We start from the raw sequence: 13,500 nt of genomic DNA, 5'->3' as shown, positions 1-13,500 counted from the left end.
CGCCGGAGCACGGTGCCAACAGCGCCCCAGGCGGGAATCAAACCCAGGACCTTCTTGCTGTGAGGCAGCAGTGCAATGCACTGCGCCACCGTGCCACAGTATAAGGGAAAGAGGAACAGGAGTTGTGGGTAATGTTTAATATATAATACGTTATATTGTATTTTTATAAACAAATAGAAATATAAAAAATAACCTTGTCACTTAAAAATATATTGCCAAACCACATTAAAATAGATGAACGCAGCGTTGCGCACATGAAGCAATGAGTTGAACAGGAGCACCCACAAGCGAAAGTGATTGCTTCTGGTGTGAGCGTATGGTAAGAGGTAAAAAAAAAAAACATGCAAATATAGAATAAATCAATTATCTTGACTCTTGTGCCCTCACTACACGCATGCGTGAGCAGCTACAGTATGCAGCGAGCTAAACACTCCCAAAAAAATACCCAAGACAGGAGCGGACTTAAAGCGTTTTAATGGTAGCGATGTGAAACAATGGAACAGCACAAAAGTATTGTAGCGTGCTGGGGTAGGTGGTCCAGAAGCATCCCAGCAGAGTTTGTGGGTTTGTGGACAGTCATAGTTCAGTCGTGTTTGAAATCATTATACTTTACTCTGTGTGTACTGTGTTATTTGCGCGTTCTGCAGTGTGTGTGGAATGCCTGTTGCTGCCAATAAAACGCCTGTATTCTCTCGAGCTCTGCTCTCTGCATGAATTCCTCTTGCGAGAATCCCTAGCTCGCTACACTGGTGTCAGAAGTGGGATTAGAGATGGCATCTACACTGAGCGAAATAGAACAACTCATGGCACAACTTTAGAACAAGTTGTTGCTGCAGGAAGAGAAGGTTGTGGGTACCGTGAGACGCTGAAGTTGGAAAGTGTTGGCTGTCACGGCAGCTCCACCAGAAGACTCTCAGCGGGGAACGATGAAGCTGCCGCAGTATAGGGGAGAAGAGCCAACGCAGACGTACTTCATCCAAGTACAGTTAGCTGCCCAATTCAACACATGAACACATGGGAGAGATGGCGGTTCAAGTCACCCTCGAAGGAAAAGCACTGCAGGTCCTCACAGATGTCCAGCCGGAGGGGCTGCCAGGAAGAGGGGGAGAGATTCTGGGTGTGTATGCTGCTGATCTCCGCCGGTACACGCGACGTGGATACCCAACCTTCGACGCGGCAACACAGAAGGAACTTGCTATCCAAGCCTTCGTTCGGGGCCTCCAGCCAGAACGATTACAGGAACACATCTGCCTGTGTGCGCCGAGAATCTGGACAGCAGCCCTGTTCGAAGCAACGCGGGCCACCGCAAGCAAGAGGGTCCACCTCATCGCCAGCCAGAGGGTCCACCGCGCCGCCGCTGCCATGTAAACCTCCGTCCACTGAGCAAGCAAGCTGCTGACGATCGATGCCAGAAGCGTTGCGAGGGGTTGGAGGTCGTCCAGAGGCGCCAGCTGCAGGAGCTACTGGAGTACATATTCGCTGCCAGAGATGAGGATTGTACACGCACCAGCCTCGTACAGCATGACATCAACACCGATGCTGTCCGTGTCGCCTGCTCTTCACCAAACGGGCTGTGGCTGAATCAAAGAGGTGGAGGAGGCGGGCATCCTGTCCTGCTCCCCCGTAGCTGTAGGGGTAAGGTTTGCTGTCGACAGGGTGGTGGCACCCAAAGTGAAGCCAGTGATCACAGTGGTAGGGTGGTTTGTGACTGGCATCACAGAAAGGGAAGGGGCTACAGCTTGGGCTGGAACCTGGGTAGCTGGGGCAGTTGTGGCTGGAGCTGGAGGGGGGGGAGGGGAGGGTTTGACACCGAAACCAAACCCTCCACCTTGGCTTAGTATCGGGGCGGCAGCTGTGGATGCTGGCATGGGCTGCGTGCAGAGTGTAGGGGCAGCAGTGTTGCCAAAGGAGAAGCCGCCTCCAGTGGGAGCCATGGGGGCAGTAGCAGGGGCCACCTGGACCGTTGCACCTCCAAAGCTGAACCCTCCCAACGGGAGGCCTAACTTGACACCAGGAGCTGCTGGCTGGGGCGGTGCCCCGATGCTGAATGCGGTGGTGGGAGTCCCGAATGAGAAGCCTCCTGCAGCGGCGGTGCTCTTTGCAGGGGTGCCGGAGCTGAAGCCCACGGTGGGGTTGGTGCTGGACGAGGCAGGGTTGGCAGTATCGAAAGAGAAGCCTCCTCCACCGGCTGCAGGTGGGAAGGTGGCCGCACCGAACCCTGTGGTCGGAGCCGCTGCAGCGGTAGGGACAGCATCTGCAGCAGGTTTAGGACTCTGAAGCTGTGGTACGAACCAACATCGAACCCATTGCTCATTTTATCTTCTGGTCAGTCTGTATAACGGTATAATTATAATAAATATGTCCCTGAATGTGCACAGCACTGACTTTCGTTGCCTTCTCCTAGCTTTTGGCGGGTGATTCAAGGCTTTGAGTTTGTGCTTTTTTTGTGTTTGTAAAAAAAAAAAAAAAAAAAAAAAAGAATTAAACTAACCCAAATATATAATACATTTATAATTTTGACTCTTCTGCCCTCACTAGGCGTATGCGAACATAGATATGCAGCGAGCTAAACATTCCCCTAAAAAGCACCCAAGACAGGAGCCGACTTCAGATGTTTTCATGGTGAGTAATGGTGTGAAACAGCACAAAAGTATGCAGATTAATGATCAATATCTATGCAAATGCAAATAACCTGTTAATTAGTTGTCACAACTCTTACAATGTGTGCATAAACAAATGAACTTGCATTTGAACTGGCTTCCCCAACTGTAGTGTGAGTTTGACTGGTCCATTTGGATGTCACAATGCCGACTGGGAGAGACAGAAGTACAAATAATGCATACAAACAGGCAGTAGGCGGTACCAACCCATAATTTATAAGGCACGGACTCTTGTGTCTGCTTTATTTACGAGAGACAGAGGTCTGGGTACTTGGTGGCCAGTGGAATTTTGTTTTGAAATGGAAAAAAAAATAAAATAAAAATCAACTACCATTTAGAAATAAGGAAACAAAAAACGGAAAATGACCCGTTTTCCATTTTTTGCTTTGATAATACATGGGTCACAAGCTGCATGTAGATCAGAATGAGAAGCTTCTTATGTTTGTGGTGACCCATGTAATGGCAATCGATGGTTTCAGCAGGAAGGTTGTCATTCGCCACCATGCCAATAAAGAACAGCATCGACATTTATGAGGAAGTGTACAGGTAAAATAACTTCACTAGCGCTAGTAGTACTAGTGGTTCCCAAACTAATTAGGGTGGAACCCAAAGTTGGCTCCCTAGGAGCTAGACTTGAAAAAGTACATTATTAAAAAGGTTAGAGGTTAAGACCTAGATTTGTAATGTGAAAATTATTTGGCAAAAAACACTAGACTTTATGAAAACCTTTTTAATTTGATGGTGTAAATGTTGAATAAACCACCCCACAGTCTCTTTGTTTTCGAGTTTTACTATTATTGCTATCATTCCAATTTTGACAAAATAAACCTTATTTTTTTTTGTCACTTTTGGGATCAATGGCTTAAACCAGCGGTTCCAAACCTTTTCGGACTCACGGCCCACGTGTTGTGTGTTCGTGGCCCACATCCGACCAGAAGTAATACGGGAGCCAGTGTGTTCTCAGAGGATGTATATTATAACAATCATATGCATTCTCATACATACAAGTGCAGTAGTGGTAAAACAAAAAAAGAGGTGTGTTAAAAATAACCTTATATCTATGGAACTTTCGCGTTACGTTCATAACGTAAAACGAACAATAACAGGAGCACATTAATATTAACTCACCTCATGAGAAGGCTGATGTTGCATGGCAGACACCAAATGCTTGATGTCTGGCTTAAGGGACGACAGTTTCAGGCGAAGATCTGGATTAACATTTAGTTGATTCCTGTATTTCGTCTTCAATGCCGCGAGCGCCGAAAAGCCATTCCGGGGATGCAGCCATTCCAAACACGTATCTCATAGAGATACGTGGTCGGGAAAGGCATCAGAAATCACACAACTCTGTCGGACAGATCAGGATTTGCGTTCTCGGTGCCGTACATGACGTTTCGAATGACTTTCTTCTTACCCTGATACTCCTTGAGTTTATTATCGAAAAATTCAAGCGGCTTAGACATGTACTGTTGGTGTTTAGTCTCGAGGTGACGGCGCAGTTCACATGGCTTCAGAGCTTTGTTTGATAAAATCTCGGAACACACCACGCACAGCGGTAAGGGTTTGTCTTCTGTGCCTGTCCAAAAAAACCCCAATGATAAATATTCAGAGCTATGCTTTCTCCGAACCTTTCTTTTTCGTTTGACAGGTGGAACTGCCCCACCTGTCTGCCTTTCCTTTTCAGTGTGCCTGATGCTGGCCAACCATCCATTTTTATTATCACCGCAAGTTAAAAAATGTACAGAAAATACAATGAAATTAATTTTTATGTTTACATTTAAAAACGTTTTTATAATTAATCATTTTAAAATTATTTTTTCAATAAAATCGAGGCGTTTCGCCCATGATTTGGCGGCCCACTTGCAATAACCTGGTGGCTAGGGCCTATAGGATGGGAATTGCCGGCTTAGACTAATGCTATTTTATGTCTGCTGTGCTTTCCTATGGACTATGGGACAAGGTCAGAGTTGACTGTGGGAAAGAGTTTTATCTGGCATTATTCATCCAGGAAAAGCTGGTAGAACAGAGACAACCCTCAAAGGCAGCCCTATTTGAGACACTTTCTACAAGGGTGAAATAAATGTGTTGTTAAAAATGAATCCTGGTTTCTTGTAATTAAGTCACATTTCTTATGAGTGCAGGCAGACTGACACTATCCTCATAACCTGCACAGGAGATGATCGAGAGAATGTGGTCTGAGGTGAATGCCCGAGCCAACTACACCTTTGAAGACAGCTTAGGTCAGATGGTGCACCAAGAGGAACTGGACATCACAGGACAACACATCCAAGTATTGTGTCAAACTGACATGCCAGATGGCTAGGATTGGCATCACAAATGTCACAGAGGCATGGAATGCTCATAGGATCCCAGGCACAGTAGAGTATGATTCATTTATTTTTACTGGCTGTATAATGAGCATGACTTGTTAATTAAGCAGTTAAAATGTATTTTGCCGTTCTATTGTGGATTTCAATCTGAATTGGATTCACAAATGGTTAGCTCAAATTACAGAACTGCAAATCCTGTACTGACTAAAATCCACAGCAGAGGAGCAGATTAAATTGGTAAAACATGTTATTGGTTAGTTAGGCCGGAATTTTTAGCTAACTACCACAGGATTTTGGAGTGAAATGTTAATGAATATGTGCTTGAAGTGCATACTTTAATCTTTAATTTGAGGGTATTGACATCTAAATTGGGCCAATGTTGTAGGAATGACAACGATCTGAATTAATATGCAGCCACCCAATTCTAGGAGCACTGAACTAATTGGACAAAATCATTAATCATAAATAGAATTGCCATTTTTGATTCTTGGCTGTAAATCTGTTGCAGTCAGGTGACTGGCTACAGGATGCAAGTACCCTCGAATTAAAGCTTAGTCTGCACTTTAAGTTCATATTCATTTTGTCAACTCCAATACACTGTATGCTATGATAGACAACTAAAATAACAATAATTTTGCCAATAAAGGTTTTGACTTATTATTGCCGAACTGTAACCCCTTAAATCCCATTACTTTCCTGTCTTGCAGGAAAGGAAATACCAAATTAACTGTCTGAAGAAGGGTGTCGTTCAAAACTTCCCGAAGACCTTCTGCCTGTTGGTGCTGTTCCAGCTTACCTGTATCAGCAGGAAATGGGATCGACCTTGAAAAGGAATCATTTTTTGGATGTAAGTAAGTAAAACTTTATTCATATAAAACATGGAGTTACAAAGTACTTCACCAATGTACACACATAAGATGTGATCCTTTCCCCTCTGGAGAAGGCCAATAATGGACTGAAACTGAGTTTGGTTCCCACTTTGACTTATGACTATACCAAAATGTTCACCATAACTTCACCATAACTATGGCCTTTTTAAAGATGCAGTTTGGTCTCTTACTGATATCACCAGAGGATGTGTGTGACCTGTTACACAGTGACCTGCAATGGTCAATAAAACCCACTATGTGCTTTACCGGTATTTGGATTCGGCTGCACCCCTACTTTACGGCATTGTTACTGCTTCCATTCCCACACAATTTTATTCACAGCCGTACTGGCATTTTCCTGGAAATTATACTAAGTTTAGAGTGGGGAAATTTACAGAATGACTTTTACGGAACATCGACACCGGCTCCTTTTCTGACATTGCACCAATATTGAACATTGCCAGTGAATTTACAGCTTTCTGTGCAAGTGGGAAAGGGGCTTTCTGGTTGTTTGCAATAAACACAGAGCAGTTAGAATCTTTCAAGTCTTCCTCGAAGTCAAGTTTTTTTTTTTTTTTTTTTTTAAATGGTCATATAAACAAGTTGAGCTTTCGCCAAAAAAAAAAAAATAAGAAAAAGCTCAACAGATTTACTGTAAAGAATGTAACATCAGTTAATCTCTTTTAACTACGTCCTTGATTAACTGTTATTGGTGGTTAGAGTGGTGAGATGATAGACATGTTCCTGGAAAGCTGCAGATTGTCATTCCAACCTAACACTACAACAGCCGATTTCACTGACGAGTTCCTCTTCCTCTTTTTGAGAAAATTGATCGATGAAATCAACAGCTGTGGTGTTTGCTTGAAACGCAAGCGTTCTGGTAACATGTTTGCCCATCCTAATACGCGAGTAACTGTTTGTATCTCTTTGGGAAAAAGAACAAGACAGCAGAGAGACCCTTAACCCGGTGTACCTCGGAGTCAATCCCTTCTGCTCTGCATTTCAGACGGTGACCTGCAGGTCACAGCAGCCCCTTTTCCACACATGTTCGGCATCCAACCAGAGACTCGCAGCGTATGGAAAACATGCCTCTGCCATGAGAGCTGCAAGGTTTTAAACAAAGGGAAAGAATGATGCAGAAAATAACAATTACTATTTACTTTCAACATAACAGAAAATCAACTGAAGCTTATATTTCGTACTGTACAATAGCTACTGCTATATCCTCTATCTTACGCATACCATTACAACGAGGCTTTACAAGCTTTTTGTTTATTTACATTAAGAGTATAATTCGTTTGTATGTTTAACAAAAGCGGTAATCGTGTGCGGTGGATGATTAAAAAAAAAAAAAAAAAACAACCCCAAAACAAAACCCACCTCAGCTATCTTCAGCGATCTCAGCTTCAAGTTGGCTGCCAGGGCAGAAGTCCCTGACAAGCCCCCTGCTCAGCCCACCAGCTCCGCGCCTTCCTCGCAGAAAACAAACAACGCGTCGTTCCAAACGGGCTGCAATTTCTTCGGTTTTCTGCCACAAAACATGCATATCCGCCCAAGGCCATGTTGTTAACGTCCGCCTCACAGACGCCCGACTCCGAATGGTGGCTCCAAATCAAAGGCGCCGCCAACGAGTGCCCCTAACTTCCGGGTATGCAGTAAGCGGAACGCTACTACTTCCGATAGCTTCCGGGTCACACAGAATAAACAAACAAACAAACAAAACAACGCAACATTAAGAAATATTTTCACACACGTTTTTTTTTGTTTTTTGTTTCCGATTTCCCTTAGAAAATCGTATAACGGGTCGTTTTTTTTCGTTTTCAGATTTTTTTTTTATAATCAAAACAAAAACAAGGCGGAAGTGATTTGTCACACGCCGCTCTCCTACTTTACGCCTCGCTTCCTCACGCCGAGCCCATACAACCGTAAAACAGAGCCTGGTTTGTTGGTGAAACAACCGAAACAACGCGCGCTTCGGTGTATTTCGCGGCATCAGTAATAATGGACGCACGGTCACGGGCTGACTGGCTCACGGATCCGCCGCTGTGGGGCTAGCGAAGTGGGTCGTCCCGTTAGCCAGGGAACCCCGCGGTGGCATGTGTAACGTAGCAACAGCGCTTTAAAACTGGAAGCCAATTATGCGCAATCTGCAGATTGGTGCCATCGACACTTGAGTCACCAGCGAGTCGAGATCGTTCAAAATGAGGATCTTACGAGCGCTCAGGAATTGTCTTTCCATTGGGAAGGATGTGGATTATTATTCAAAATTCTCACCCTCGCCTCTCTCGATGAAGCAGTTCTTAGATTTCGGTAAAGTTACGTTTCCACAGACACCCTGTGTGATGCTGTACCGCTGTGCATACACTATAGTTCAATTCATTATTATTATTATTATTATTATTATTATTATTATATGTTTTTTGTTATTATTTTTTTACACCTTTCAGGCTCTGAAAATGCATGCGAGAGGACATCATTCGCCTTCCTCAGACATGAGCTGCCTGTCCGGTTGGCGAACATCATGAAAGAGATCAACTTATTACCGGACAACCTGCTGACGACCCCGTCGGTCCGCCTGGTGCAGAGCTGGTACGTGGGACGGGCGGACATCTTGCTTGTTGACCTTTCCCGAAATGATGCTGTGCAAACAACAGGATGTTTATGGTTGTTGTTTTTTTTTTTTTTTTTTTTTTTTTTATCCAGGTATGTGCAAAGCTTTCAGGAGATCCTTCAGTTCAAAGACAAAAATGCCGCAGATGAAAAAGTGACCTATGAGTAAGTGAACCTAAACGTGCGGCCATTTTTGGCACTTTTCCCCTTGTTTATTTCTTCAGTTTTTATTTCAGTTGGATGTCCCATTCGAATTGTCTTTTTATTGTGACGCCCAGTTGTTGTGGATGAAAAAAATATCCGTCTTTCTGCCTGTCTCATCTCTCTCTTTTTCTCTCTCCCCCCCTCTCTCACTCTCCCACTCTCCCTCCCTGTCTCTCTCCCCCACCTCTCCCTCTCTATCTCTCTCCATCTCCCCCTCTCCTCTCTCGCTCCATCTCCCCCTCTCCTCTCTCGCTCCATCTCCCCCCTCTCGCTCTCTCGCTCCTGCTCTCTCTCTCTCTTCCTCTCCACCCCCCCCTCTCTCCTGCTCTCTCTCCCCCTCTCTCTTCCTCCCCCTCTCTCTCTCTCTCTCTCTCTCTCATTCTCTCTCTAATCCTTCTTAATGGAGCTTCACAGATGCCGTGATAAAGATCAGGAACCGGCACAACGACGTCATTCCCACCATGGCCCAGGGTCTGGTGGAGTACAAAGAGGCCTACGGCACCGACCCCATCGTCAGCCAAAACGTGCAGTACTTCCTGGATCGCTTCTACATGAGCAGGATATCCATCAGGATGCTGCTCAACCAGCACAGTGAGGGGACGCCGCCGGTTATTTAACTGCACTCAACTCTATCTAGTCATATTCATTTCTGCCGTAATCATGCAGGGAGTCTAGGGCGGGATTTTGTCGCGTGACTTTCTTCAATAAATTGTAATAACATGTCATTTTTGTATCTTATCTTAACAGGTGCCCCTTTCACCGAATATAATAATTAGTAAATGACACGTGGAAATCCTCTTGCTAAAATCCAAACACATTTTGTTTGTTTTAATCTACACTGGATAATGACTTCAGTTATTCCTTTTAAGAGGTTATTTTCATAAAGAATTACAGGAACATTTCTTCGTGGATGCCACGTCTCAGTATTATTATTATTTTTTTTGATCAGGTTCGAGTTCCTATAATCGTTTTTTTTTTCTTTAATATATATATTTTTTTATGTTTCTCATTTCGTCCCTCCGTCTCTCCCTCCAGCGCTGCTCTTCGGAGGGAAAGTGAAGGTGAACCCGGCGCACCCCAAACAAATTGGCAGCATCGATCCGCACTGCCGCGTCACCGAAGTGGTCAGGGGTAAGAATAGTAAAACAACAATGAATAAAATGACAAAAGAATAAACCATACTTTTCATAAAACATGTAATTTGACTTTTTATCCTTCAGTTCCTTTCTCTCTCCTCTTCTTTTAGACGCCTATGAGAACGCAAGAAGCCTTTGCGACCGCTATTACATGAACTCTCCGGAGTTGGAACTGGAGGAATTCAATGGTAGTTTGTTTTAAAACCTGACACGGATCTGCCTTTATCTGCTGTGAAATAACTGTTCAATTTATACTTAATCTGATAGTTATACTTATTTTTCTATTTTTTTCTCACAATCAAAGAGGAATCAAAGCCTGTCACCGTCGTTTATGTTCCATCCCATTTGTATCACATGGTGTTTGAACTTTTCAAGGTGAGTCCTAGGAGTCTAAATCCAGTGATATTATGAAATATGGTAAAAGTTTTGCACGCCGCCGGTGCATTGTGCTGCAGCAGCTTTCTGATGTCACTGTGCCGTAGAATGCCATGAGGGCGACCATGGAGCTGTACGGGGATTCCATTGAGTATCCTGCCATCCGGGCACAGGTCGCACTGGGAAGCGAAGACCTCACCGTCAAGGTGAGAAGCTCTGGAGACTCCGCCGCTGAATTTCCGAATTTGCTGACAGAAAAACGTATTATTACCTGCTAGAACTTCTCTTCATTCATTGTCATGTGTTGAAGGATACTTTTTTTCCCTCTTATTGTTCTTATTAGGCAGTGTAATATTATTGTTCAAATAGAAATAGTTTTGTCTCTCACATAGGACGTAATAAAACTGCTACTAATAATAATAGTCAGACCAAGTTCTGATCCTGTTTAGGTGGAAATTCAAGCGGGTAACACTTAGATTTTGGGGATGCTTAGCAGTCTGCGGGGGCTTGCGTGGTTTCTAAAACTGAGCTGGAGCTGAAGTTAATGTTTTGTTGTTCCGTGGTGGACTCGCCACAGGTGAGCGATCGCGGAGGCGGCGTCCCACTGCGTAAGATCGACAGGCTCTTCACCTACACCTACTCCACCGCTCCCCGGCCAAGCATGGAGGCCTCCCGCGGAGCTCCGCTGGTGAGGCCCACTGACATTAACATCTTAAATCAAGGCTTGGAAGTAACAACATTCTTTTAAAGCCGTAAGGTACCGGTAGCTTTTCCTGGAATACAGACGGCATTTTCCCAACAACCCTTAATTGTGGACCAATCTCTATCTGGTTGATGATTTATTAGTTTTGGTTTAATGATAATAATAATAATAACAATAATAATAACAAAATAATATTAACATTTATTTGTACAGTACCTATCATACACAACATGCAACTCAAGTGCTTTACATTAATAGAAGGCAATCAAATAGTAATGATGATAATCATAACAATAATAAAGATAAATGCAATAAAAAAATTAAAATTAAAAAAATACATACAGATATGTCAAATCAATTTCAGTTTTGGGACATCATTTTAGAAGGATCATAATTATTTCTTGGTGGATGATTTTTCCTTATCATTTAATTATTAGTCTCTAATTATTTGTCTTGGACTACCCCAAGCAATTCCAATAAATCTCAAAATAATCCTCACAATAGATTATTGAAAAGAAAAGAAGGGGAAAAAAATATATTAAACAATTTTATATATATATATATATATATATATATATATATATATATATATATATATATATATATATAGAGTTCTTTTTTTTAAGTTGAGCTTTAAAATGCAAAGTTGTGCGTTTGGCAGCACGTGCAGATGGCAGAGGCTGCTTGTTTCAATACATTCACATTTAATTTTTGTGCTCACTACCACCGATACCAAATATGGTAACCATTGAAAACATTCATCTTGGAGGAGGGAGGACTGAGCTCTACTTTCCCCCCCAGGCTGGATACGGCTACGGGCTGCCCATCTCTCGCCTCTACGCCAGGTACTTCCAAGGAGACCTGAAGCTCTACTCGCTAGAGGGCTATGGCACCGACGCCATCATCTATATTCGGGTAAGTCCATATTATACTGACGACTCCTACGTGCCCTGAAGGAGAAGTTCGGGGAAGTTGGGAGTTTTCCAACCGTTATCCAGTGATTTTATTGAATTTATTTTCCCCAGGCGCTTTCCACGGAGTCCATCGAGAGGCTGCCCGTGTACAACAAGTCAGCGTGGAAACACTACAAGACGATGCACGAGGCGGACGACTGGTGCGTGCCCAGCAAGGAGCCCAAAGACATGACCACCTTCCGCAGCTTCTAGGTCCACGTGGTGCCGTAGAGCAAAGCTGCTGGAGTCGCTTCTTATTCTGCCGGTGCGCTGTTTTAAAGGATACGCTGTTGTTTTTTTTCTTATTAAAGCATCGTCTTGCATGAACTAGTCAGACATATTCTACCCACCAGAGTAAGGACCGTGTTACTTTGGTAGTAGTCCACATGTAGCCTTCAAAAAGCCTGATAACTAAAACTGGAAGCTCTTGGTACAGTACAAAAGTACCAAAAAGTATTAGTGGCGTTATGGTCTTTTTGTTTCAATGTTACAGTGAAATATTGTCTGCTCTGCGCACTTAGTCACTAATGTTACATTTAAAGCATTTTAGGACCTCGGCAGGAAGAAAATCTGAAGCTCTTCTGTCAGCAACTGATGCTGCGGACGACGGAGTTGCAGAGTTGCATTGCAATGACGGTCAACGTGAGGATTTATTTCAAGTTCTGGTGTCAGGAATTTTCTGACGATCTATTTATACGATTATTTTAAAAGCCAACTTTGGAATGCTGCAGATTGACGAGAAATGAGTTTGTTGGTTGTGACGACAGAAAACGTTTTAACACTTTGCTCTTGAGGCAGCATGATAGCTTCTCAACCTTTTTATACAGGTGATACTGTATCTGTGTGATGTCAAATGTTGCTTTGATTATCTTAGTGTTTACGTCGGTGTTTCAACTGGACACAACTTAAGACTTTAAAATATATTGTATATTAAAGCGGAAAAGTGTCGGGTAATCTTGAAAAAGCACCTTTCTGTGTTTGGGTTAGTGTGTCCTTTTTAGAACTTTGGTAACGCAACTTCAAGTTTTCTACTTCAATTTAAGGGCAGTATTCTGTCTTGGGCAAGACTCATTACAGGAAAAGGGAATTGTGTGAGAAAATTCAACTTGTGTCAAAAGATCTTGGGAGTAACAATAATGACTTTTGGGGTACATTGTGTGTGAGCTGTAAACCCTAACAGTGTTATTTTCTGGTTCTTTGTGTGTTGTTTGAAATGGTGGAATTGCCATCAGACCTAAGAGTAGTCACCTTTTAATATGGGGACGTTTTCCTTTCTAGAAGTACAACTATTTACATATTGAGGATTCCGGATCCTCAATTTTGTTTCGGTAAGTGTGGTGACATGACATTGAAGTTGTTTTTTGTGTGATGTCATTAAACATAAAAGACAGATTCTTATTAAGCCTGCCTGCTTCATAAAGAAATGCAACTCTTTGGAGTCCCATAGCTACATAAGCAATGGCTCTGAACACTAAGTTTGATAAAACTGCCTAAATGATGTTGAGGAATCACTTCAGCCGCCATTCCCCTCAACTCACCTTCTCAGTGAACCCTATGGGAAAAACGAGATGTGGGAAGGTTAAATGTCTACTCTGTCTTAAAGGCCGCGACTTAAAACAGAACAGCAGAGACATTGGCAAAAGGAAACACACCCACACCG

At 43.2% G+C, this 13,500-nt stretch overlaps 1 protein-coding gene across 1 annotated transcript; it reads left to right on the top strand.

The window, feature by feature from the left end:
• Window positions 1-7,757: 7,757 nt before the first annotated feature.
• On the top strand, window positions 7,758-12,150 carry pdk1 (pyruvate dehydrogenase kinase, isozyme 1). Its single transcript, XM_080019814.1, has 11 exons — window positions 7,758-8,169; window positions 8,307-8,448; window positions 8,563-8,634; window positions 9,080-9,264; window positions 9,709-9,804; window positions 9,920-9,997; window positions 10,114-10,184; window positions 10,292-10,390; window positions 10,762-10,872; window positions 11,689-11,802; window positions 11,913-12,150. The coding sequence occupies exons 1-11, from the start codon at window positions 8,061-8,063 to the stop codon at window positions 12,051-12,053; spliced, it is 1,218 nt and encodes a 405-aa protein (XP_079875940.1). The 5' UTR covers window positions 7,758-8,060; the 3' UTR covers window positions 12,054-12,150.
• Window positions 12,151-13,500: the final 1,350 nt, after the last annotated feature.

This window comes from Zeus faber (genome assembly GCF_960531495.2).
Source record: "Zeus faber genome assembly, chromosome: 18".
Lineage (NCBI taxonomy): Eukaryota > Metazoa > Chordata > Actinopteri > Zeiformes > Zeidae > Zeus > Zeus faber.
This window is presented reverse-complemented; position numbering and strand designations above follow the sequence as displayed.

What these genes read in the sequence shown, in the direction of transcription:
- pdk1 (XM_080019814.1), top strand. Translation starts at nt 8,061, where the DNA reads ATGAGGATCTTACGAGCGCTCAGGAATTGTCTTTCCATTGGGAAGGAT. An exon ending in GTCCGCCTGGTGCAGAGCTG is followed by an intron (nt 8,449 to 8,562) that starts GTACGTGGGACG and finishes TTTTTTATCCAG; the next exon opens with GTATGTGCAAAGCTTTCAGG. An exon ending in GATGAAAAAGTGACCTATGA is followed by an intron (nt 8,635 to 9,079) that starts GTAAGTGAACCT and finishes TTCTTAATGGAG; the next exon opens with CTTCACAGATGCCGTGATAA.